The 26,703-nt window shown below is 44.0% G+C and overlaps 1 protein-coding gene across 2 annotated transcripts in view; it reads right to left on the bottom strand.

Annotated features, from left to right (window-relative positions):
* Nucleotides 1-26,224, bottom strand: part of EXO5 (exonuclease 5) — a 37,549-nt gene extending 11,325 nt beyond the window's left edge. The window contains exons 1-4 of one of the 2 annotated variants that reach the window (XM_029612458.1): nt 25,590-26,223; nt 22,105-22,177; nt 5,874-6,172; nt 3,633-3,737 (exon numbers count right to left, since the gene is read on the bottom strand). In XM_029612458.1, coding sequence (XP_029468318.1) covers nt 3,633-3,737; nt 5,874-6,172; nt 22,105-22,177; nt 25,590-25,728 — 616 coding nt within the window. In that variant the 5' untranslated portion in view covers nt 25,729-26,223. Of the gene's footprint in view, nt 1-3,632; nt 3,738-5,873; nt 6,173-22,104; nt 22,178-25,589 lie in introns of both variants that reach the window. The other variant, XM_029612459.1, reaches the window with a different exon arrangement.
* Nucleotides 26,225-26,703: the final 479 nt, after the last annotated feature.

Genomic DNA, 26,703 nt, shown 5'->3' with positions numbered 1-26,703 from the left:
TTGTTTTCCTGATAGGTGTATTGATATTTTAGATTCTGGTGTAATATTTGTGGTATTCTTTTTCATAGGTGGGGTTGTTATTCTTTGAGTTTTGGCAAATAGTACTGTGTTGATACGGGAGGACCATGCCGAAATATAGGGGTGTGTACATATATATGTAAATCATATATGTAAATTATATTGTATATGTGATTGGGTACCCATGGGCCAGTATGGAGAAAAATCCCCCAGGCCAATTTTTTTCCCACAATCCGCCCCTGGTTAGGGCAGGTAAACTTAGGACCTGATTTACTAATCATTTTCCCCCAGACACAGAATGGGAGAAAAGTCTTAGTAAATTAGGCCCAAGGTCAGGTGTGTGGCACCTAATTTAGGGCCCTAAATCTAGGCAAATCTAGGCTTAAATTTAGGATCCTAAATTAATGTGAATTTTCGGCTGAAAACTATAAGGTCCATATTCAGTCAATGTCCAAATTGCAGCCCCACTACTGAATACAGCCGGCTAACTTTAGGGTAGGCCTACGGGCCAACCAGATTTAGCTAGTTAAGTTACCTGGCTAACTCTCAATATCGCAGTTACGGAGCTAACTTATCCAGCTAACTCAACTCCTCTCAGTATTGCCCCGGAACTCCCCTAACTTACCCCTAGATTCATCAAAATGCGTTAACGCATTGATAACACCTGCATTAAGAAAAAGGGGTGTTTAGGAAATTTTAGGATTATCACATCCTGCGATAATCCCAATTTTTCACATCTTGCACTAAGGAGAGTAGAGAGAGAGAAACTATCTATAAGGCCCTCATAGTAGCAAAGTATTTATATATTTCTTGGAGGGCCATCTAATAGGTGGCCCATTCCACTCCCCTCCCCCCAGCCCAGAAATGGCCAAAATGCAATTCAAAAAATTTATCACAAATTGCGTTATGGCCATTTCAGGCATATCGCACAGCCTAATGCCAGGAAAAAAGGTGTAGTTATTCCCGGCATTAAAACTGTGCGATATTGTCCCTCATTTAACTAAATCCCACCCAAACTCCTCCCATATCCCACCCCTCTAAAAAATGTGCATTCGCACCGAGAGTTATGAACAATAACACATGCATTAATGCGTTATCGCGTGCATTATCGCCATGACGCATTTTGATGAATGACTATTAGCCGGCTAAATTCTAGCCGACTATCTTATTAGCCAGATAAGTGCCAGATAAGTGCCCAAACCTTCATTTAGCCACTTAACTTCTTAGGAGCTCATCTATTTTTGGAATATGAGCCTCAACATGTATTATGATACAAAAGGCATCATCTGCAACTTTCTGTCAACATTTATTTCTTTATATACAAGTGAACAAACATAGCAACTATACTACTACATTTGTACCTCATGCTACAATAGTAGTAGGCCTATAATATTATTAAATCTTGTTTATATTGCACTTAACTCAAAAAATATAAACATAAATTGCAAATGATAATTGAATTTGTTTTATGATGTATTCTCTCACATAACGCACATCTATAAAACTTAATTAAGGGTCCCCAAACATTTCAATGGAAGAGCCATATAAGACATTTCAAATCTTCAAGGGCCAGAGAGTGTCCCCCACAGAGTGCTGAGTTGCAGAACATCTGACCCTTTTAATGACCTGAAATGGGGGGGTGGGGAATGAAGGCAGGATTCCCAGGGCTATGACAGATAAGAGTTATCAATAATAATAATTCTAGATTTGTCAGAAGCTGTCAATCCTCCCTTCCTCCATCTTTTCCCAAAGCGGTGTATAGGGAGAGGGGAGGCAATTCTACCCCTCCTTCTATCTCAATCTGTCACCTCTTCCTTCATTCACTCACTTCCCCTCTATTTCCTCTCCTCTCAATCTTATTCCTCCCCCACTAGCCTGCCACTGCACTAGGGGAAAAAGAAAAGAAAAAAAAAGCATCTCTCTGAGGGCCAGATGTAGCCATAGGAAGGAAATACCTGAAAACCACAGATTAGGGAATTCCTGTTCTGAAGGAGAAAAGGAAATGCATAAACTCATCTCACCTCTCCAAGTACTAGAAACATGGATGTGTTTTTTCTGTAAGCAAGATTCAAATTTCCCTAGTTAACTGCATACAATATTGGAGGCTTATGGAAATAGAAGAGGAAAACAAGAGTTTATTCTAATTTCTGGACTATTTCTAGTTATATTATATGCACTAAAGATTTCCTCCTGGTTTTTTTCTCTAGGGAAAATGCTGAGTGCATTAGGCCTTAAAAGTCTTGAGATCTGAGCAGATCACCCATCTACTGATTTTATAGTTGTTCTCAGATAAGCTTTCACATAGAGGGGGTGGTGGTTGTTTTAAACCTATGGGGAGCTCATAGGCCTGCAGGTTCATAAGAATTGCCCTGTCTGATGGCTCCGCCCCTCCCTCAGCCTTCTGTGACATGGCTAAAAATACCCGCGCCACTACCCACGAAGAGGGAGTGCAAGTTCCCCCCCTCCCCCGATTTTACCTGGATAGCTGCTTACTTACCCAGGGTAAGTAACATCTATGTCTACAATGTTTGTGAAAATTGCCCTCATGGCGGGCATGCTTGTAAGGGCAGTATTTTGCCCTCCTCTCGGTCACTCACACAAAGAGCCACTGCTTGTAGCACAACCACTTTGCACCTGGGTCCCTTTCAGAAGGGAAACAGCGCAGGTCACTTCCCTTTGAGAACTGGTGCTACGTCCACCACAGACTTTGCACACAACCCAGGCTACTGAAAATTGTCCCGAAAGGGTTGAAAGATACTCTGGGGTCCTTTCAAAGCCCTCACCCCACCCTCATCCTTTTTCTTTTAAAGCTTTAAAAAAAGAGAGACAACTGCTGCTATGATTCAACTTAGTTCACTTTTTATATTCGGGCAATGTCATCCTTGGCTAATTTTGCAGTAACCCAATCTTAGGGGCATAGTTCTTGTAAACTAATCACAAATGTATTGAGATGAGTCCTTTTTTTTGTTTTTTTAAATTGGACTATCTACACTTTGTTGATATTTTGATAGGGCGCTAGATCCATGGAACAGCCTCCCATGGGAACGGGGTGAAGCAGAGGAGCAGCTGTGGGTCCTTGGCTGCAAAGAAATGAAGATAAGAGCTGGAAACTGGATGGGGCTCTGCTGAATTACAGAAGAAAGGAAAAAGCGAGTAGACACAATGGCCCTTGTGGTCCTTATCATCCAAAAGTTGTTTTCAATGGCCATTATTTTTGTCTAAATGGATGAACATGGCATATATACACATTACTTTCTTCCCAAAGTAATTCTTCTCTGCAAGCTCTTTAACTAAGCCTCTTTAACAAATAAATGCATTTGTTCCCTGCCAGCTTGTTACAAAGAAGGCCTTTATCTTGCGATATAAACCTCTCAATGCGCAGGAAGGGCACCAGAGTTTATCTGTATAGAGGGGAACATTTGCCATAGTCTGCTTTCAAAAAGGCAAACGTCTTTTTTTTTTTTTTATTCATAACAGTGGTAAAGTCCAGGCTGGTGTTCTGGTATTATCTTTTCTCGGCTGGACTAAGCTTACTCACCCCTTGGGGCTGTGATAAATAAACAGAGTATACATGACAAAGAGACCAACTGCCCGGCCCTTCCTTCAGTGCTTACCTGCTTGCAAGACCGAAACCATGGAAAGAAGATTAAGAAATTTTATAGCCCAAGAATCTTCTCTTGTTTTTGTGCTCACGGATACAATGTCGTGGACTTCCAGTTCTGAAAAAGGCAACACAGATACTGCACCCAGTGATTTGACGCCAGTGAAAGCAGCTTTGATGCTGCTGCTCCTCATGTTCATACAATAAAGACTGGGTGTACCAAGTGGTCCTCCTCTATCAATATCTTCTATGTTTCTATACTATGTGCTACACTTATGAGTTCGAAGAGCACAGGATGCTTTACTGACACGCTGTAAAACATTTTTGCATACCAAAATGGCACAGCAAGAAGTTTCCAAGATCAAAACACAGGAATATCTATATATAAAAGCTGTGTAGGTCTAATAAAATGAGCACAATTTTCAAAGCTGCCTACTAATTGTGTGACCACTGAAGCGTTACTGGACAACTCCAGGTCAACAGGGGCAGGCTGAGCCAGTCTTGGCTTTGGCCCCCACTGGATCTGAGGAGGTACAAGTTCAGTTTCTCTAAGAAAAGCAGGAATTACAAGCTGCAATATGACAAAATCAGGACTGGCTTAGTCTGTCCCTGTTGATCCGGTGTTGTCTAGTAATGCTATTATTTGCAGCCATCTTTTAACTCTGTCAAGTAGGGCCACCAACTCACCTCAGGTCCACCAAACAGGCTGATCCAGTCCTTGATTTGTTATACTGCGTGCATGGAATTGTGGTTATGATTACTTAAGGGAAATCAATTAGAACTACAGCTCCCTGCATGCAATGGGGCAAAACCATGACTGGATCAGCCTGTTCCGTCAACCTGGGGCGAGTTCGCGACCCTAAGAACATAAGAAAATGCCATACTGGGTCAGACCAAGGGTCCATCAAGCCCAGCATCCTGTTTCCAACAGTGGCCAATCCAGGTCATAAGAACCTGGCAAGTACCCAAAAACTAAGTATATTCCATGTTACTGTTGCTAATGGCAGTGGCTATTCTCTAAGTGAACTTAATAGCAGGTAATGGACTTCTCCTCCAAGAACTTATCCAATCCTTTTTTAAACACAGCTACACTAACTGCACTGACCACATGCCCTGGTAACAAATTCCAGAGTTTAATTGTGCGTTGAGTAAAAAAGAACTTTCTCCGATTAGTTTTAAATGTGCCCCATGCTAACTTCATGGAGTGCCCCCTAGTCTTTCTACTATCCGAAAGAGTAAATAACCGATTCACATCTACCCGTTCTAGACCTCTCATGATTTTAAACACCTCTATCATATCCCCCCTCAGTCGTCTCTTCTCCAAGCTGAAAAGTCCTAACCTCTTTAGTCTTTCCTCATAGGGGAGTTGTTCCATTCCCCTTATCATTTTGGTAGCCCTTCTCTGTACCTTCTCCATCGCAATTATATCTTTTTTGAGATGCGGCGACCAGAACTGTACACAGTATTCAAGGTGTGGTCTCACCATGGAGCGATAAAGAGGCATTATGACATTTTCCGTTTTATTCACCATTCCCTTTCTAATAATTCCCAACATTCTGTTTGCTTTTTTGACTGCCGCAGCACACTGAACCGATGATTTCAATGTGTTATCCACTATGACACCTAGATCTCTTTCTTGGGTTGTAGCACCTAATATGGAACCTAACATTGTGTAATTATAGCATGGGTTATTTTTCCCTATATGCATTACCTTGCACTTATCCACATTAAATTTCATCTGCCATTTGGATGCCCAATTTTCCAGCCTCACAAGGTCTTCCTGCAATTTATCACAATCTGCTTGTGCTTTAACTACTCTGAACAATTTTGTGTCATCTGCAAATTTGATTATCTCACTCGTCGTATTTCTTTCCAGATCATTTATAAATATATTGAAAAGTAAGGGTCCCAATACAGATCCCTGAGGCACTCCACTGTCCACTCCCTTCCACTGAGAAAATTGTCCATTTAATCCTACTCTCTGTTTCCTGTCTTTTAGCCAGTTTGCAATCCACGAAAGGACATCGCCACCTATCCCATGACTTTTTACTTTTCCTAGAAGCCTCTCATGAGGAACTTTGTCAAACGCCTTCTGAAAATCCAAGTATACTATATCTACCGGTTCACCTTTATCCACATGTTTATTAACTCCTTCACTCCTATGCTCAAGGGGGCACCAAACAGCGTAACAAGGTTAAGAAACTAATAGTATCAGAGTGGGAAATGATTTTGTAATATGCCACATGGTTATTACCTCTGGCTAAATGTATACTAGCTCCTGTATCCATTAATGCTGCTCTTTCAGGCTGAAGGATATCCTGGATCTCCATGATCTCAGGCATGTCCATGCCATACACCATCTGCTGCTCACACCAGGCCTGCGAGCATAGGTCAGTGACACACAGATACTTCAGGTGATATCTTTCCAGGGGATTTCGAGCATCTGGTTTTCTCTTCCTTTGATTTTTTCCTGCAGTGTCCTTCCCTTGCTCGACACTCGGCTTGGATCCCTCAGACAGCTCAGTTGAGGGGCTGGAATTTTCAGTGTTTGCACTTAAAAAAAAGAAAAAAGAAGAAGAACTTGATATATGCTTTTTGTAAAAACAATAAAAAAATTGAGGTTCATTAGAAAAACTGTTGATTTCTCGCCAGCAGCCCACTCTGCATTCATTTTCAGTCAAAAAGTATATAAGAGCTGGAAAATAGGGATTTGATAATCACTGTGATTTTGAGCTAGATGCACTAAAGGGATTCCCCCCATGTTAGCTTCGCCCTGGCCCTTTGAAAGCATGTTATATTTATTGTAAAATATTTATAGCCCACTTCTCTACCATTCAGAGCAGGGCACAGAAAACACACATAATAGAATAAACATGCAATAAACGCACAAGATAACTTTATAAACATAATACAACAGCACTGCATATGGAAGTGAGAATCTATCTTTATTCTGAAGAGGCTAGACGTGGATTGTGTCTGATCTGCTGCAACATCAAATGGAAGTTTCAATAGGTGTATTTTTAGATTCTTTTTAAATATTTTGGAATCTTGGATGTTGAGTAAAGGAGACAGAAGAGAGTTTCATAGTGATGGTCTGGCCATGGAGAATGACCACTCCAGAGCCAACTTAAATGAGGGAACATCTAAAAGCTCCTGGTTAGTAGATCTTAGTGTATGTGATGTGCTGTAAAGTTTCACAGTAGCGGAGATCCATGGTACATTGAGGTTGTTTAATAGACTGTGGCTGATGACAAGCATTTTTATTGTGTGTGCCACAGAATCGGAAGCCAGTGTAGTGACTGCAAAACTGGAGTTATATGCTCTGCTGGTAGAGTACAGCTTAATAATCTAGCTGTGATGTTCTGAATGAATTGGAAGGGTCTGAGTGCAGTGGCAGGCAACCCAACAGAGAGGGAGTTGACATAGTCAAGACTAAAATAACAAGGATTGTAACAGTTCAAAAATCAACATGATCCAGAATAGGTTTTCAATGACGCAATAGTCTAAGCTTGCTGAAGTGAGAAGAGTGCCCCTCTTGCTGGTCACAATCCAGCTAAGATGTTGCTTCAGTTTTCTTAAATCTTTGAAACTGTATCACACATGTAAATCAATGTCACAATAAAAAATTCTTTATTTTTATTTCAGAAATGTAAAATTGGCCAGGCTTAAGTGAGTAAGAGAGAAACAATTAAACACTGAATCTTTTCAGAGCTTCCTACATGAAGGATCCCAGCAAAGAACCTTTTAAGAGTTTGCATCTCCTTAATATAAAAAAAAAAAAAAATTGATCAGCCTGAATTAAAGACATAAGATAAGAACATGCCATGCTGGGTCAGACCAAGGGTCCATCAAGCCCAGCATCCTGTTTCCAACAGAGGCCAAACCAGGCCATAAGAACCTGTCAAGTACCTAAACACTAAGGGCCAGATTTTCGTAACTACGTGTGGGCATATGTTTGTGCGCGCAACCCGGCACGCACAAATCTACGCCTGATTTTATAACATGTTATAAAATCCGGGGTCGGCGCGGGACCGAGGCCTCTGGCAGAGCGGCCGTGCCGGGGGATCGTGAGCGCGCCGAGCCCTAGGGGAGCCCTGATGGCTTTCCTCGTTCCCTCCGCCCCCCCCCCCCCCCACCTTCCCCTATCTAACCCGCCCCCCAGCCCTACCTAAATCCCCCCCTACCTTTATTTATTTTTTATTTACACCTGCCTCTGGGCAGGCGTAGGTTGCGCGCGCCGGCCAAATACCGGCGCACGATCCCCCGACACGGCCGCTGTGCCAGAGGCCTCCGTCCCGCCCCCACCCCACCCACTCCCCGCTCCTTTTTTCAAGCCCCAGGACATACGCGCGTCCCGGGGCTTGCTCGCGTCGCCAGGCCTATGCAAAATAGGCGGGTAAAAAAATCATACATGTGACACTCGATGCAAAAGACTGGGAAGTCCCCCTCTTGCTGCTGGACTGCTGCTTTCATCTCAAATTTGTTCAGTTCCTAGTTAAGTTTTAGGTTGCTATGGGAGTAGGAATGTGTCTAATTAATGCCCTTTAAATGTATTAGTGAATTCACTATATGTCTGGTCTACAGGGGAATGATCAAACTCTCAATAAGGTGTTTTTTTGGATTTTTTTTGTGAAAGTGGTACCTGCCTATAAATTAAAGGATGAGCTAGGGGTGGGGGAAATACAAACAGCCTAATTTCAGTTAGTCAGCCAGAGTGACTCACTGCTCTCTTAACAATGTTGGTACCTAATCAAAGCAAATCACACTACCTTAACACTTTTCCAAGGTAAGTGCTGAACTTTTCAATCTTTTTACTTAGATATACACTGCTCCTAGCTTATTTCTAGCTTCTTGCTACTTTTTTTTTTTTAATATACAAACACTAACTTCTGCTTATTAGCTGCCTTACTGACTATTTAAAAATACAGTCCAACTTCAGTTTATTCCCTGACTTACTATTAAAAGCACAAACACACACAATAATATTCCCAAATAGTTAACTTCGTCCCATTACTTTTAAAAAAGAAAATTTCCCAAGCAAAAACTTACTGATTCATTTCAGCCACCAGCAAGGTGATCCACCTTGGGAGGAGGAGTACGCGCTTCTGGGGACAGTGATATCCCGGCTAATTCATTACTCGAATCTCGCAGTGGCGAATTAACCTTTACTATGTGTTGATCCATAGGACCTCGAACCAATGCAGGAGTTGAAACATTAGTTGTAATTTTCCCTTTTCTCTTTTTCCCCCTTTCCCCAAACCTAAATAGGAAAGGGGGAAAAAGAGAAAAGGGAAAATTACAACTAATGTTTCAACTCCTGCATTGGTTCGAGGTCCTATGGATCAACACATAGTAAAGGTAGAACACGATAGAAGGGGTGCGCCCCTTTGGTGTGCGGCTTTGGCGCGCTGCAGGGCGCCGCGATTTCAAGTCTTCGAGGTCCTCCAACGGGTTAGGTGTTCAAAAAGTGCCCGATCAAGAAGCCTCCAAACCGGCAGTCAGGGCAGGTGGTAAAGTTCCAATGTTCCCCACAATGGATGATTTTAATGATAGGTTACAAATTTTAATTAATAGAACTGAAATTTCATTTTTGAGTTCCTTCAGAAACCTAGGATACATACCATCCAGTCCAGGTGATTTGCTACTCTTTAGTTTGTCAATCTGGCCTACTTCATCTTCCAGGTTCACAGTGATTTGGTTCAGTTCACTTTTTTTAGCGCAATAGCAGCACTGGATGCTCAGTAAAATGAACAGAAACATAGCATAAAACCAATGTCACAGGCAACGCAAACAAGCAGCACAATAGTCATGCGTGAAAGGAAAGGTTTTTATAAAGTTTTATGTTTTAATAGTTGCAGGATTGATATTTAAGTTATTTTACTTTAAACCAATTTGATTTTTTGTTGAAAGGCAGTATATGGTGTTTGTTTTCTTCAACAGATTGTAAGCCCTCTGGGGATAGGAAATACCTACAAGTACCTGAATGTAATCTGCTTTTAAGTGCTGAAAAGCTGAATAAAAATCAAATAAAATAATTCTTTTAATGTGTGTGTTCATGATGTATCCGCTGCAAATTGTATAGGATGTGTGCAGGCTGTAAATTTTTAAAAATAAAATAAAATATGGGAAGTACTAATAAAAACTGTTGGGTGTTGCTCGAGTTGTTTAATCCATAACAGCTATAAATTTTAAGATGGAACAAAAGTAAAAATGATAAATATTTTGTCAAGTAATTAATAGCATAGAGAAACTTAGGGAACCTCTGTATAAACTACCCCGACAGTATATTAGACTTCGCTCATTGCCCAACTCTAGACAACGCTAAATAGTGATGATTTAAAAAGTTCTGGTTTTGGTAGAGATCCCTGAGGCTCTGCACTATTTACTGTCCTCCATTGACAGAACTGACCAATTAGTCTTTACTGTCTATTTCCTGTCTTTTAACCAGTTCATAATTCACAATAGTGAAGAAGGCACGGCTCACCCACTTAGGACTCAGACTCACGCAATTAGGGCTGCCTGACACCTGAAGACGAAGACTACAGAATGGCTGCCACTGTTCCCGTCCCGCAGCGGTCAAAGAAGGGGGTCTGATAGTGCTTGTGTTGGGGCGGGGGGGGGGGGAGCGCCCGTGACTGCGCGTGGGAGCCTGAGAGGCAGGGCTTTGCAGACAAAGCATATTAGCAAAAAGTACCCAGCCCTGCTCAAGTTCTCTGGTTCACAACTAATGTAAATTTTTTCAAAACCAAACAAAAGTGGAAAAGGTAAATATTCTTTTAATATATTAACACAATTAAGAGAAGAGAAGAGCCTGTGTGTTTGAAAGAGAATCCATGTGTCGGTGTCGGTGCCTGAGAGCCAGGACTCTGCAGAGGACAGTCTTTGCACAGTGCAGGGCGCCACCTGGTGGCCACATACAGTGTGACTGATACAAGCCTTATCTATATACAAATTAATAAACTAAAAGTGCAATGAAGACACAAAATGGCAAAGGAAGCAAATAAACATTTTCAGATGCAAATGAGGATAATCACTGGCTAACAGTGGCGTAAGGCTGACCATTCTATGCCTACCTTGCCTCCTGGTAATTTCCAAACAAAATGTGGCCAACAGCAGGGATCTTGCATATTATTAGACCCCCCCAGAAGAGCTCCAATAATCCTGATGCTGCACTCCCTGGTGGTCTCTCTCTCTCCCCCCCTTGCCTTTCCTGCCCCTCTCCAAGACAAAAATAGCACATATGTGCTTCAGCTCAATGGCACTGACTGCAGGCATGGGCTGTCTGACTTTTCAAATGAGACATTAGGGCCAGATACTGAAGTTTGTTTGGCAAGCAAGCCCGATGTCTACCTGCATGTGTGTTCCGTGTGAGACTGAAAACCATTTTGCTTCCGAGACAGGCCACAGTACCTTACCTGAAAAAGCTATCAGACTGTGGATATTTAGACCCCTGACAATTTGAGGATTTTCTTTTCTCCTTTTGTCTACTCCAAAACCTTTGAAGATTGAAAACAGTTGTTAAATGAACTCCTGAATTTAAACATGACTGCATGCCACAGGTGTATTTCTTCTTGGATCGTGCAAGGGGGCATAATGTCTGGTTTTGTACACAGCCACCAACCCCTAAATAAAAGCGGGCTATTTACTAACCTGTGATGCACATTATTAATGAACAGGCCTCATTGCCAATAATGGAAGCTGTAATAATGTGCATTACTGCATGTTGCAAGGTAGTAAATAGACCCCAAAATGACAATCTTTTAGAAAGAAATGGAACAGAATATATTCACTTCTTGATCTATAGAAGGATCAGAGAATTCAAGAATAAGACAACAGCTCTTGCATAGCCACTTCTATGAGTTTCCACAGGGGTACAATCACAAACCAATTAGAAAAATAAGCAACTCTGCCTTTAGCTCTAACAACTTTGTATTTCCATTATGGAGAAATTACTACTTACCTGATAATTTTCTTATCCTTAGTACAGACAGGTGAATCCAAATCAGTGGGTTATGCACCTCCACCAGCAGATGGAGATGGAGCAAACTGACATCACAGTATATATACCCCTGCAGTGACATCAGCCTGCCAGTATTCTCTGCAAAAGCAACTGTGGACAGACTAACTAAACTTTATTATTAAAAGATAACCATTCCAGCACTCAGCCAACAGGAAAAACACTAAACTCAGACAAAGAGTATAATAACACAAATCTAGGGACTGGATTGACACCAATACTCCCTGGAACACAGCCACACAGAGGACCATAGCAGCACCATTCGGCAGCCAAGAGTGGGAAGTTGGAGTCAGCTGTCTATACTAAGGAAAAGGAAATTATCAGGTAAGTAGTAATTTCTCCTTTCTTAGCGTACAGACAGGTGACTCCAACACTAGTGGGATGTACCAAAGCTACTCCTGAACACGGCAAAAGGCTGCCAGTGGTCCAGTCAAAACCGCACGTATGAAGGCCGCGTCCTCCCAGGCCTGCACATCCAGACGATAATGTCTGGAAAAGGTGTGTAAAGAGGACAACACCACAGCTCAGCAAATGTCAACGGGAGACAACAATCTAACTTCTGCCCATGACACTGCCTGAGCCCTAGTGGCATGAGCCCTAACCTGACTAGGCAACGGCTGCTCAGCATCCACATACACGGCCATGACCATCTAATAAATCCAGCAGGCTATTGTAGCCTGCAATGCCGACTCACCCTGTTTGCTCCCACCAAGGAGAATAAACAGCCGGTCTGTCTTTTTGAGAGGTTCAGAAACCTCTAAATACCTCAAAATATGCCTTTTCACATCCAAGGGCCATAACAGGCAATATTCCTCCACATCTCTTGCCCTTGTCCAGAGATGGCAGGGAAACAGACTGATTCAAGTGAAAATCCAAGACCACTTTTGGCAAAAAGGAAGGAACAGTAAGTAAGCTGTATTGCCTCTGGAGTCACTCGTAGAAACGGCTCCTGGCAAGACAAGGCCTGTAGTTCGGATACTCAACACACAGAACAAATTGCCACAAAGGAAAATTGGTTCTTACCTGCTAATTTTTGTTCCTGTAGTACCACGGATCAGCCCAGACTGCTGGGTTATGCCTCCTTTCAGCAGATGGAGACAGAGAAAAACTTGAAGGACACCCCCCTGCAAGTATGGTGCACCACCTGCAGTCCCCTTCAGTATAAACAGTATCAAAGCAGAAATTAAATTCTAACAGGTAACAGTAATCCAAATATGGTCAAATTTAGTGGCTAAATCAAAACTATGATAAACAACTATGTACAGATTAAGAGCACTGAAGTCTTCATTCTAGTATAGTTTGACAGAAAAATGGAAAATTTCGAGCGGAAAGAACCTCTACTCTGGGTGGATGTCTGGGAACGAAAATTAGCAGGCAAGAACCAATTTTCCTTTCCCTATACGTACCCAGATCAGCCCAGACTGATGGGATGTACCCAAGCTGCCTTACATGGGGTGGGACGTAGAAAGCCCCACTCGAAGCACACCGCTTCCAAAATTCTTGGAGTCAGGAGCCTGAACATCCAAACGGTAATGCCGAGCAAAAGTATGCAAACATTTCCAAGTCGTAGGGTCTACAGATCTCCTAGGGGGAAACCAAATGACTTTCTGTCCAGGATGCAGCCAGAGACCGAAGCGAATGAGTCTTAAGACCTTCCGGAACCGCTCGCCCATGACATACGTATGCCGAAGCAATAGCATCCTTCAACCATCGGGCAATGGTGGCCTTGGAAGCCTTATACCCTTTCTTAAGACCGCTCCACAAGACAAAAATATGATCAGACAAATGAAATTCGTTAGTGACCTCTAAGTAACGCAGGAGGACCCGCTGAACATCCAATCTCCTTTCTCCTTAATTCACATGCATGCGAAGAATCTGGATCCAAATCCGAGCCAAGCAGATAGCTTGGCTCGGATTTAATGAGCTGCTCCAAATCATCCCCAAAAAGGAATTTTCCCTTAAAAGGAAAAGCTCCCAACTGCGACTTGGAGGAGACATCCACCGACCAATTCCATAACCGCACCACGGAAGCCATAGTGCGTGAAGACAAACGGAGAAGGTCGTACAAAGCATCAGCCCCATACGCCATCGCTGCCTCCAAACGATCAGCCTGCTCTGCCTCTTCTGGGGAAATTTCCCTGGTACTCAGGAGCTGTTGTACCCATCAGAGGCTCACACGTTGCATCAAGCTACTACAAACAGCCGCCTGAACCCCAAGGGCTGACACCTAGAAAATTCTTTTGAGAAGAACCTCAAGCTTACGATCCTGAGGATCCTTCAGGGCAGCTGCCCCAACAACCGGAATAGTTGTACACTTTGTGACCGCAGACACGGCTGCATCCACCTTAAGAACCTTGAGGAGATCCAGAGAGTCGTCCGGCAGCGGGTACAACTTGTCCATAGTTCGGCCCACGGAAAGGCTAGTCTCTGGAGCATCCCACTCCTGAAACATAAGCTGAAGTAACAGCACAGGCCTTTTACCACGAGGCAGCAACTGGGAACCCACACCAAGGAACGTGCTGTAGGCCTCCCCCTCCTGCTGACGGGCCTTCGCCCCCGGGGAGTCACCGGGAGCAAAGGTTCTCGTGGGAGAGCAGGGTCGCTGGCTCCCCGCAGGCACAGCATGCAGAGGCGTGTGGCATCGGCGCGGCAGAGAGCAGGGGAAGTTAAACAATTCGTTTGGAGCAGGGGAGGCCGAGAAGCAGCAGTGTCTAAGGTCCTGGGGTTTGTTTTTTTTTAGCGTGGCAAAACGAGCCGCACGAGCCTCACCAGAGCACACCTGGCTGTCGGCTGTGGGCCAGGAGGAAGGAGGGTCCGGCCCACTAGTAAATCCCCCCCCCAGTAACGCACCGTCTGCTGCTCCAGGAATGCAGGTGGTCAGAAGACCTCCCGCCCAGCCCAAGGTGAAAGAGCCTTCCCCTCAGGAGGTGACGTGCTGTTCTCCTAATCAATTTTTTTTTTTTTTTTTTTTTAAAGGAACAGTGCCCGAGATTTACCAAAAATAAACTAGGATTCCTGTCTTCCTGTTTTTACTTTATTTTTTTTTTAAGCAAAGAATCAAGCTACCAGGACCTCAGGTTCTGCCACCTTTATCTGCTGGAGAAAGAGAAATACTGAAGGGGACTGCAGGTGGTGCAGTTTTTCTCTGTCTCCATCTGCAGGAAGGGAGGCATAACCTAGTAGTCTGGGCTGATCCGGGTATGTACAGGAAACATCATGTTTAAAGTAAGTAATCTCAAGGGAAAGGTTATGCATCGGTTGAAAAGTAGAGACCGCTAAAAAATCCAAAACTAGATTAAGATTCCATAAGGGTACCGGTAACATCAAGGGAGGATGACGATGCTTCATTCCTTTCAAGAAATGGGCCACATCTGGATGAGCTGACAAGGGCCCACCATTGGAAACAGGCAAGAGCTGCCACTGGTACCTTTAAGGAATTAAGAGCCAATCCTTTACTCAATCCATCCTGCAAAAATATCAAAATGAGCGAAATCTTAACGGAACGAGGGAGAACTACTCGATATTCACATCAAGCCTCAAACACTCGCCAAACCCGTACATAGGCTAAGGAAGTGGAGAACTTTCTCACTCGTAGCAAGGGGGCAATTACCGCAGTATAATATCCATGCTTCATTAACCAGGCCCTCTAAAAGACCATACCGTAAGACAAAATCGATTCGGATCTTTGTGAAGAATAAGCCCCAGCCATAGCAAATTCCTGTGCACCGGAAACTGGAGGAGAGAGTCCAACAGAAGTCTTCACAGATCTGCATATCCCGGTCTCCTGGGCCAATCTGGTGCCACTAGAAGCACCATCACCCTGTGACTCTCGACCCTCCAAACCATTCTGCCCAACATGGGCCACAGGGGAAAAGCATGCAGCAGCTTGCCCTCTGGCCACTTCTACACGAGGGCATCGATGCCCAAGGGCTTTGGAACTCTCCTGTTACTGAAGAATCGAGGAACCTTTGCATTTCGAGATGTCACCAGATCTAGAAACGGAAGGCCCCAGTAAGCCACTGTTAGCTGAAAGCTTCGTTTGACGATTCCCATTCGCCTGGATCCAGACTCTGTCTGCTGTGAAAGTCTGCTCTTACATTGTCTCTTCCTGCAATGTACGAGGCTGAGATCTCCTGAAGACGCACTTCTGCCCATTCCATAAGCTGGGCTATTTCCTGCGACACTTGCTGGCTCTTGGTTTCTCCTTGCTGATTGATGTAAAACACTGCTATTGTATTGTATTGTCCGACAATATTAGGACCGCTTAACCCTACAATCTATCGTTGGACTGCAAGCATGCCAACCGGGCAGCACACGGGCTTCCAGACAATTGATATTCCAGAGAGACTCTTCTGCACTCCAGCGCCGTCAGCTCCTGACAGTGAGCTCCTCAACCCTGGAGTCTTGCATCTGTCGTGAGTACTAGCCAGTACAGTGATCTTAGGGAAACCCCCTTTCTTAGATGATCTGCCTTTAACCACCACTGTAATTGAGAGCAGACCTTCATTGGCAGTTGGAGCCAAATCGAATAATCTTGAGATTGTGGACTCTGAGAAGGCAGAGTGCGCTGAAGAGGACGCATATACGCCCTTGCCCAAGGCACCACCTCTAGGGTCGCTGCCATCAATCCGAGCACCTGAAGATAGGACCACACTGTCGGGCGTATTGTGTTCTTCAATAGACACACCTGCGCCATCAGCTTTTGAATATGGCCCTCCAGCAGGAACACATTGTCCTGTTTCATGTCGAACTGAACACTGAGAAACTCTAGAGACTGTGATGGCTGAAGATTGCTCTTTGCCAGGTTCACAATCCAACCTAGCTCCTGCAACAAGGAGATCACCTTGCGCGACACCCGGAGGCTCTCTTCCAGATTCTTGGCCCAAATCAGACAGTCGTCCAAATATGTGTGTACCAGGATCCTATCTATTCTCAAATTCCGCAGCAACCACCACCACCTGATATGTGTGCCTGAGTCTGAGACCAACATGGAGACTATGACTGACCCAGAATCCTCTGTTGCCTTGGCCTGCTTGCAGTTCTGGCCATGGGAACCTTAAATGCCCTATTGACCCTAATTTGGAGAAACTTTGGGAGACATCTGGATAGCAGCAGGAGCTGTCAAAAATGTATGATGGAGGGTCATGGGGTCACAAAAATGCAGAAGGAAAAGATCAGAATCTCACAGGCTAACATTTCAACTACAGTGGCACCAGTAAACCCAGAGTCTTGGAAACCTCCCTGAGGGTGAAAAACTGATAGGACAAAGGACTAACAGAAGATTGATGTAAATATCAGGCAAGTGGGCCTCAAAATAACTTAGGTTTAATTCATCTTGTTTTAACATGAGAAACTGTACATGATACTCCCATAGGTTCATGCAACTTAGAGATTATTGTATGTTTTACCTATAAAAAGCGGACTCACTAACATACAAAGAGAGACAGAGTAGGGCTTCTCCTGGGCATCTAGACTGAGAGAACTGCTGTGACTCTGTACCTCCCAAGGGTACCTGCATTGCTTATTGATATGCAATAAAAAATAGATATTTGTTTCTACTAAATTTGGTATGGTATCCTTGAGTTCGGGGAGAAGCGCCTTTAAGCGTGTTTGGCACTTAACACAACACAACACAACCTTGAAAAAGGTTCTGGACGTGGCAGCCAAACCAAAAGGTAGCGCTCAATACTGATGACGACGTCCCAAAGTCATGAAATTGTTGATGCTCTAGTTGGAGGGGAATATACAGGTATGTCTCAGACAGATCCAGAGACATCAGGAACTCCTCCAACTGTCCTGACATTATCATTGAGTGCAAGGTTTCCATGCAAAAATGAGTCTCACACAAATGACGGTTGACTCCTTTGAGATTCAGGATGGGACGAAAAGAGCCTTCCTTCTTGGGCACCATAAATAAATGGAATATTGGCCTCATATTTACTTGAGATGTGAGAACTGGAACCATAGCCCTCAGGCTGAGGAGTCTTGATAACGTAACCTCCACTGCCTGTCTCTTCTGTGGAGAGTTGCAGGGAGTCATCATGAACATGTTCTGAAGAACACTGAGAAATACAGCACATAGCCATCCCCTAGATCTGCCGTGATCTCGACCCACCTCAAATAAAAAAAAAAGAGAGAAGCGACCTTCTATCTCCTGATCCCGGAGGTGGGTCAGCACACCTTCATTCAGGCCGATACAGTACAGTGCGCTCCGCCAGAGCGCACTGTTAACCCGCAATTGGACGCGCGTTTTCAACGTGCTAGCTTTACCCTTATTCAGTAAGGGGAAATAGTGCGTCGAAAACTCTCGTCCAACTCCCCCGAACCTAATAGCGCCCGCAACATGCAAATGCATGTTGATGGCCTTATTAGGTATTCCCACGTGATACAGTAAGTAAAATATGCAGCCAAGCCGCACATTTTACTTTAAGAAATTAGCGCCTACCCAAAGGTAGGCGTTAATTTCTGCTGGTGCTGGGGAAGTGCACAGAAAAGCAGTAAAAACTGCTTTTCTGTGCACCCTCCGACTTAATATCATGGCGATATTAAATCGGAGGCCCCAAAAGTTAAAAGTGTAAAAAATAATAAAAATTTAAAATGGGCCCACGGGTTGAATACCGGACGCTCAATTTTGCCGGCGTCCGGTTTCCGAACCCGTGGCTGTCAGTGGGCTCGAGAACCGACGCCGGCAAAATTGAGCATCAGCTGTCAAACCCGCTGACAGCCGCAGCTCCTGTCCAAAAAGAGGCGCAAGGGACGCACTAGTGTCCCTAGTGCCTCTTTTTACCGCAGGCCCTAATTGAAATAAATGAATTTACTGAATCACGCGCACAGGAGAGTGGTCTGTGTGCTCGCCCGCTCTCCCGCGATTTTTACTGTATCGGCCCGATTGGGAGGCTCGGGGTGCTCCACTACCTGAGTCTACGCCCCGTCTGGGCTGCCTGGGACAAAAGGACTGAGATCTACCCAAAGGTCGAGTCCTCTGAAAAGCTGCTCCTCTATAGGGTCAAAAATGTCTGAAGCCCCTAGTACGACTTCTTGTGCTGAAGGATCACAGTGCCTGTTTCTTATCTTCTGGTAATCGAGGAACTGGGGACTCACCCCACTTATTGGCCATTTTCTCCAGCTCACTCCCAAATAAGAGCAAGCCTTTAAAGGGCAACTTGGTAAGGATAGACTTTGTATTGGCCGACCAATTTCTCAACCATAGCAGACGCCTAGTTGCAATTACTGAAACCACCCATCTGGCTGAAGTACAGACCAAATTGCAGCCCGCATCTGCCAAAAAGGCGGCTGCCGGTTCCATCATTGCCCTGAAATTTTCACCAGATTCATCAATCTCCTGAGAGAGCAATAAATAAGAGCGAGCCAGCAGGGAACAACAGGAAGCTGGCTGCAAATTCATTGCCATTGCTTCAAAGGCCTGCTTAAGGATAGCCTCAATTCTCCTATCCTGTACATCCTTCAAGACCACCTCCCCTTCTATGGGAATAGTCGTCTGCTTGGTAAAGCAAACACAAGTGCATCCACATTCGGAAAATGTATTTGCTCTCTCACAACTGGAGCCAATGGGTACAGTCCTTCCAAGTCTCATTCTCCTTTAAAATTAGCTTCTGTGGCACCCCAGTCAAGATCAATTCTACAAGTCTACGGTGCATAAAAAACAAGCAAAAATGCCGCTGCAGCCTACCCCTCAGTGAACCAGACGAGCCAAGCTGCAAGGTCTGCTCAACCTGCGAGCCTGATCCTGTCCCCTGAACTCCCCCTGAGGTGGGAATGACCGTTGGATCACAAGCCGAGCACGGAGACCGGGAGGGGTGGGGGAGGAATCCCTACTCAACTCCCCTTCTCTTCGTCACTTTTTTTTTTTTTACCCTTTACCTGAGCTCAGTCCATCCCGGCTGAGTACAAGGTCGGTCTCCGGCTGTGGGAGGAGAGGGCATAAACCTTTGCTACCACGCTTGACTTCCTGCACCCGCTTGCCTTTCAGTGTTTTGGTTTTTTTTATAGCTTAAGTCCACGGTCCACGCCAATTGAAAAACCAGCTACTGGACCAAGGCACTCATCTGAGGGACCACGGAAATCACCTCAGAAATTCTCAACTGAGGGAGGGACCATAAGGTATCACCACAGGAGAGTGGAGTGAATTAAGTTTCCTTCTTCTTTTCTCCTTCTAAAACTTAAAGCAATCCTCAGTAGGGAGATGCACGTCCACCATCTGCTGGAGACAGAGAATACTGGCGGGCTGTTGTCACTGCAGGGGTATATATATATATATATATTGTGACATCAGTTTGCTCCATCTCCATGTGCTAGTGGAGATGCATAACCCACTGGTTTTGGATTCACCTGTCTGTATACTAAGAAAGGTTTGCTTTTCAATACTGAAAGTTAACCATTTGCTATACTAAAAATACTTCTGGGTTCCAAGATGGCCGCATGGGAGAGCTGTGCGTTTTGTAAGCTCCTGAGGTTTGTTTTCTAAATTTCTTGCTGCCGGTTTACTTTATGGGGAGAAAGCGAAAAACCGAGGGGGGGGGGAACCTTACCCTGCTATCCCCTCGGCGTCAACGCCCGTCTCCGGTCCCATGGACGCTCACATTGTACGCAGGGAAGTTAATGCGGGAAGCTTGCAGCCGCTGGAGAGTGGGGGAGGGGAAGAAGAGTTCCCCTCTCTCCCTGGCTCGATGTTACCGTTCAGCCCCCGCAGAAGGGATGCCGTCGGGAAAACCTGCTGAGGAGAGAGAGCTGCCCCTGGACCGATGGAAACGCCAATCAACCGAAGTGCCGAAATGCGGACCCTAGCAGGGAAGCGGAGGGGCAACGACTGCCTCAGAAAGCCCAGGAAATAACATGGGGCAGGCCGGTGCTGAAACAGGAACATCTTTGGAAGAACAGACCGATGCCGCCTTGGCACTCCCTATAACAACTGTACCACCAGTGGTAAGACCTTCTACCTTTACTTTAGAGGCAATATGGGAAACCATAACTGAGATGCTTTCCTCTATATTGCAGCAGGTTTACCCTATAAGCGAAAAAGTTAAAGTGCTGAGTCACACTACTGTGGAACTGGAACATCAAATAGTGATACACAACAGATATCTGATATAAAAACAACCCAGGTAGCAATGATCAAAGAAAAAAACAGTATAGCAAGAAAAATGGAGAATTTAGAGAATTTGAGTAAAACTAGGAACCTTCGCTTTATAAACTTTCCACAGGTTCCTTTAAATTCTCCAAGAGAAGTGTTCAAGCGATATCTTTTGGACATTCTACATCTAGAAGAAAATGCTATACCCCCGATTACAAAACTTTTCTATATACCTAAGCCAAGTAGAACATTAGCCAGTCGGAAGGGGGATTACCAACAGACCCCATACAAAGTCAACCTTTGAATATTTCAGGATTACTGGAGACTTCGGACACAGAACTGGTGACCCCAGCCACACTAATAGTGATGCTTGCACTGGAACATGACAGAGAATGGTTGTTGAGATTAAGTCTTCGTCATAGGAATGATTCTTTTCTAGGTTGCAATATTCAAGTTTTTCCTGATGTCTCAAGTGAGACACAAAAATGAAGAAAGGCCTTCCTGTTATTAAGACCTCAAGTCCTGCAAATTGGGGGGGGGGGGGAGTATTTAAAATTCCCTTGCAAATGTATAATAAAATATAGTAACAATACATATTTTTTTTGGACCCACCCCAATTGACGCAGTTCTTAATTGGGAAAACCACAGTGGCATCCGTAGGTTCCAATATGGATGCTGTATGTCCCTCTTGGTTATAGGCTCAGCTTATAATTGTTTGAATTGAACCCTAGGTTCCTATGGCGATAAACCCATCAACCCTAATTTCCTCGGGAAAACCAATAATTTTTGTCAATGTGCTATTTTTAATATTAGTATTGGTTATTCAGTATGTGATTATAGCAGTTTACCGGGATAACGGGTGTTGATATTGATATTAGGCCATCCCTGAATTCAGAGACAATGGGTTCAAAGGGATTCTTGAATTTTCTTTAGGTTTAGTTTAAACTCCCCCCCCCCAACTATTGCGGACTTCATACAGAGATATTATAGAATAATATTATCATGTTTTTTCTTTTTTCTGATGAATTCTGTATGGTAATTTCTCTGTATTTCTTTCAAGATGTAATTCTTGTTATAGAGAGTTTTAAAATATATAACGAAAATAATAATAATAATAAAAAAAAATACTTTTATCACAGTGTCTTTATGCACTGGCTCATTTGCCACAGGGCCATGCTAAAAGGATAGCAGATCAGGCCCACTGATTTTAGCCTGGCTGTCTGCAGGCACCTGTCATAGTACAGCAGGGAGAATGCAAAGTATTGCATATCATGTCATGAGAATCCTCTGCTCCCTTCTACTACAAGTAAGCAGTGCCTGGCACTTGGTGCCAGGGAAAGATTTACTGCTGCCTGGGGATGCAGCATATTTACATACGTTTCAGAGGTGTCTTGGAGTTCTCCTTGGCTCTGATGGGTCTCATAGCTTCTTTTATTTGACTCTGCTTCACCTTGAGAGAGATTAACAAGCAAGAAAAACATTTACAGTTGTATAGTAAACAACCTTTTTTTTTCTGTGTGTGCAGTGGGGTTCTAAATGTGCTCCTTGGTCAAACACAACAAAAACTGGATTGATTATTACCCTAAAATAACTTTCTATTTGTCATCAAACCACTGAAGAACTCAGCAGGCCAGATGAGAAAAGCCTCTGCATGGAGCAGAGAAAAAGTGATAAGGCAGTTACATGGGGGGAAAAAACCCCCAAAAAGTGGAATGATGGCAGCCTAAGCTGACTTCTGAAAGCTTCAGAGCACCAAAGGTTGAGAAAAATTGAGAACTGTGATTTGGCAGATAGCTTCAGGTGACTATGCTTCAGAATTCTCTTACTATAGAGTCAAACACATCACACGGCAACAGCCACTGAATTCACAATGTGGCTGGGTATCAATAAAGAAAGCATTAAAAGGACAATAGCATTCTCCAGGGTGCAAGACCATCTTTTTAATGTGGCATGTGACACCCCCACCTCAATCTGGATATCCACTCAGGAGCTGCGCTGTTTGTTCCAAGGTACTTGCTTTCATCACATGTTCTCTCTATCCCTTACCACAACCCCAGGAGGTGCATTAAGTGCATTAAAGAATTCTGGTCGTCTGCTCAGCTCTTGCAAGCAGTTGGTCTATAAGACCTCTCAACGCACCAGGGGTGCGTGAAAAACTCTGTTACATGTTAATATGGAATTTTTGGATTTGCATTTCAATTACTTGCCTTTTCAAACATGAGCTCAAAGCAATTTACAATGGTTTGTTTTTTTTTATATTCTGCTTTTGAGGCACTTCAAAGAGGATTACATTCAGGTACAGTACGTAAGTCCCTGCCCCATAGACAGTTTACAATTAACTTTGTACTTGAGGCACTGGAGGGTGAAGTGACTTGCCCAAGGTCACAAGGATGATCAGTATCTGAGCCCTGTCTTCCCTGGTTCTCAACCCACTGTTTACCTACTAGGATATGACTTCACTCAGTTTGTAACTAGGAATCATCAGTATATTCTAAATTATTGAAGAGGCATTAGGGCTTAACCAAAATGCACACAATAACCAAGAGGGCATTTAGCAGGAATATTAGGAAGGTAAGTTTTAAGATATTATAGATCAACCTTTAGAGGTCGGAAACATGCAGTTATGAAATGACAAATTGATATAAAAAATTCTTTCAAGGACTGTCATGAGGTTTCCTTAAAAACGGTTTACCTGCAGTTCTTTTAATTGAAGATTAATTACTTTGCAACTAAATAGCTTATCCAAAACCCACAGACAATGCATGTAAATTTGAAGAGGAAAGTGTATTCTCTTTGCTTTCTGCCAGAGATGGGTTCTGACAGAGACTGAAACTAGCAAACGTTTCCCAACCAACAGGAGCTACCAAAAACATGGGCATCTGTAATTAGGATTACTGTTGAGACCAGTAGAGATTTAGTACAAGCCATTAGGAAATCAACCACACACAGAAATTATTGATAAATATAACTTTGCTGTATGCATTTTGTAAAGAGAATTTCCAAAATGAGACTTAATCATGAGATCTTTTTCTTTCAATATTCAAAATTTGTATATAAAATATCTTGTAAATGATTACTGGAGATATTGCCAGTGCCAAAGTTTCTTCCTCTTTCAAGGAAACAGGAATGGAAAGAGGTTGGCACCATTCACTCTCAAGGGCCTGCATGAGGCCTGGCAAGTACAAATGCCCTGGGAGAGCTCACGGATATCTAAACAGATGCTCTGGGAATGGCAGTGCCTGCACTCATGCCCTATCACTACCTGTACAGGTGTCCTAGTATGCCATCTGTAGTGCCAGCACAAATGTTCTAGGATGGCGAGGTGATACCTGCACAGCAATGGCATAGCCTGGACTGATTTCCTTTTGGCAGGGCCTGAGGTTAACCTAGAAATGTACTAGGCATACAGGGGCCCAGGATAGAAACTTGAGAGGAGGCTCCTAGTCTGGGGTCTATTCTCATTTGGTCCTCTCCCTTCACTTCCCCCCCTTTTCCCATGACCTAATACCTTCATGGCCCTTTCCTGGCACTCCTAACCTCCCAGATCTGTTTCCCTCCTACCCCCTCCCCAGGCCCCTCTTCCCTTCTATTAGTTTAATTTATTAATTGGCTTTCTAAAATCTTTAAGATGGTGAATAATCATAAAATAGAAAAATTCAAAGATAACAATAATAATTGACATAATAAAATAAACACCACAACAATTTAAAATAATTCCAATAAAAAACAAATAAGCATTTTTAAAGAAAAAGCAGAGACAACCATAAGCAAAAGAATTAACATATAAAGGCTTCTTTAAAAAGCCAGTCTCCTCTCCCTCCTACTCTATGGCCCCTCTCTCTATGTCACCCTCCCCGGCCCTTCCATGGCTCTTATCCCTTCTTTTCCTCCTACTCTATGCACCCCTTTCTCTTCTATTCCTCTCCCACAATGGTTCCTTTCCTTATTATTTCTGCGCCCCCCAAGGACCTTCTCAGCTTCACCTCTCCACAGCACTTATATGGTTTCTCTCTTCTCCCTCTCCCATAATCTCTTTCCAGTTTCTTTCCTCACTTCTCAATAGCTCCACTTTGGCTTCTATTCTATTTCCAAATCTCCCCTCATCTTTTTGACTGGTCCAGCGCTGCTCATAGCATTGGATGGAACAGTAATAGCAAATAAATCAGCGCAAAGCCCAGAGCTGTAGGCACTGCAGCAAATCCATCCTTTGCAAGTGTTTCCTTAGTTTCAGAAACTCAGCGCAGAAGGGGGGGGGGGGGGGGCATACTACAGAGCCTTTAAGTGCCAGCTCCAGGCCCCATGCTGATTTCCCTTTGCTTTTGGGGCAGCTGAATATCTCCAGGGGTGGACCAGCAGCTGCCTCTTCAAATCTGGTTCAACCAGGCCCACAGGGCCCAGAGGCAGTATGTAGGAACCTTTGTTATCAGTTTTTATTTTACCTGGAAAATTCATTTCTCCACCAGTTTCTTTTTTGTCATATCAGTGAAATTCCCAAGCAAATTAAAATAAACTCTGAAAATGAAGGTCCTTAGCAATGTGCTACAATGGCCCCTCTTTGAAGCTTTGCTGCTCCACTGCCATAAAGTGGAAGCAGGCTCCTCTTTGTCCTAAATATTTGGCATCTTCAAAATCTGACATCCTCTGCCATTGCCTATGTTGAACATTCTTAAATTCGGGCCTGGACCTTGATCCAAAAGTGGGTGGCTCACTCAGGCTAACCTGTGTCTACATCCCTACTGCACAGTGCCCACATATGCGTGGCTGAGTGAACATGGGGTTCCAACATACCTGCCTTGGACAATCTCTGGCTTATGAAGAAGTCATAAGTGAAGGCAGCAGCAATTTTAACGTTCCATGTTTACCTTGAGACTGTGCAGACTCCATCATGAGGTCATCCAAGTGTAAAAACTCAGAGTCACTAATATCTGAGAATCCATCTCCTCTCTCTTCCACATTGTCTTCTTCACTCTTCTCTTCCCTTTGTAGCTCTGCGGAGGCCATAAGGCGGCCCTGCAAACTGCTCCCCTATAAGACTCTTGCACACTCGCGGTATTTCGGGAAGTTTCAGAACTGCTGGGTTCCCCTTTTGTTAGGGCAGGATCCGTACAACTCTGGCCCTCTGTGTCAAGCCGCCTTGCTCACTGCTTGCACCTCGCCCTTCTCCGGTGGTTGCAGCACAGAATTCCTCCCACCCCAGCATCCGGCGTGGCTGCTTGCAAACTACGGCAAAAGATAACTATGAGTGAAAAGTACAGAGAAACCTATAATGCAATTCCGCAGGGCAACAATCTCAGCGCGCAGGCCTATGAGCGCAGCCGTTCTAATTCTCTTTCACAGGACAAAACAAAATAAAAAGAAACACATTTGTGCAAACCATAATGCACTTCAGATGCCAATAAATTTGAATTTCAGCCTTTCGGGGGGAGGGGGGGGGGGTTCCGGGCCTCTCCCTTGCCCCAGACACTTTGGCTCTTTGAGAGCGCAGAATGAAACAGCTTGACGTCACCGAAGCTGCCGAAATGATTACAATGGATGTAGCTCCCCTATCACATGACCAGGCACACATCCTTCCCCCCTCAGGTGACCTACCGTCACGGGCGAGCCTGGTTACCGTGGTAACAAGCCCACGCTGCCTGCTTCCGGACAGTCTTCCTGCTGCAATGTTGGATTTCTTATCGGATTGTAATTTTTTTTCCCCCTTTTCCATTTTGTGTCTGTGGAGAAAATATCTCTGTCTAGGCCGTTTGCGCCACAGCAGCCACAGCAGCAGCACAAAGCATATATCTTTCTGGGTTTTTTTTTTTCCTCTGTTGCTTTTGCTTTTCCAGTATCTTATCTTGTGGCAGTATCAATGCCTTGAGAATAGAGCTGCAAACTTTTAGCCTGTGTGTTTTCTTTTTCTCTATTTTTTTTTCTGTCAAGAATCTCACTCTGAAACCTCTGAAACCTCACTCAAGAATCTCACTCTGAAACCTT

Source organism: Rhinatrema bivittatum, chromosome 8 (genome assembly GCF_901001135.1).
Source record: "Rhinatrema bivittatum chromosome 8, aRhiBiv1.1, whole genome shotgun sequence".
In the NCBI taxonomy this organism is placed as follows: Eukaryota; Metazoa; Chordata; class Amphibia; order Gymnophiona; family Rhinatrematidae; genus Rhinatrema; species Rhinatrema bivittatum.
This window is presented reverse-complemented; position numbering and strand designations above follow the sequence as displayed.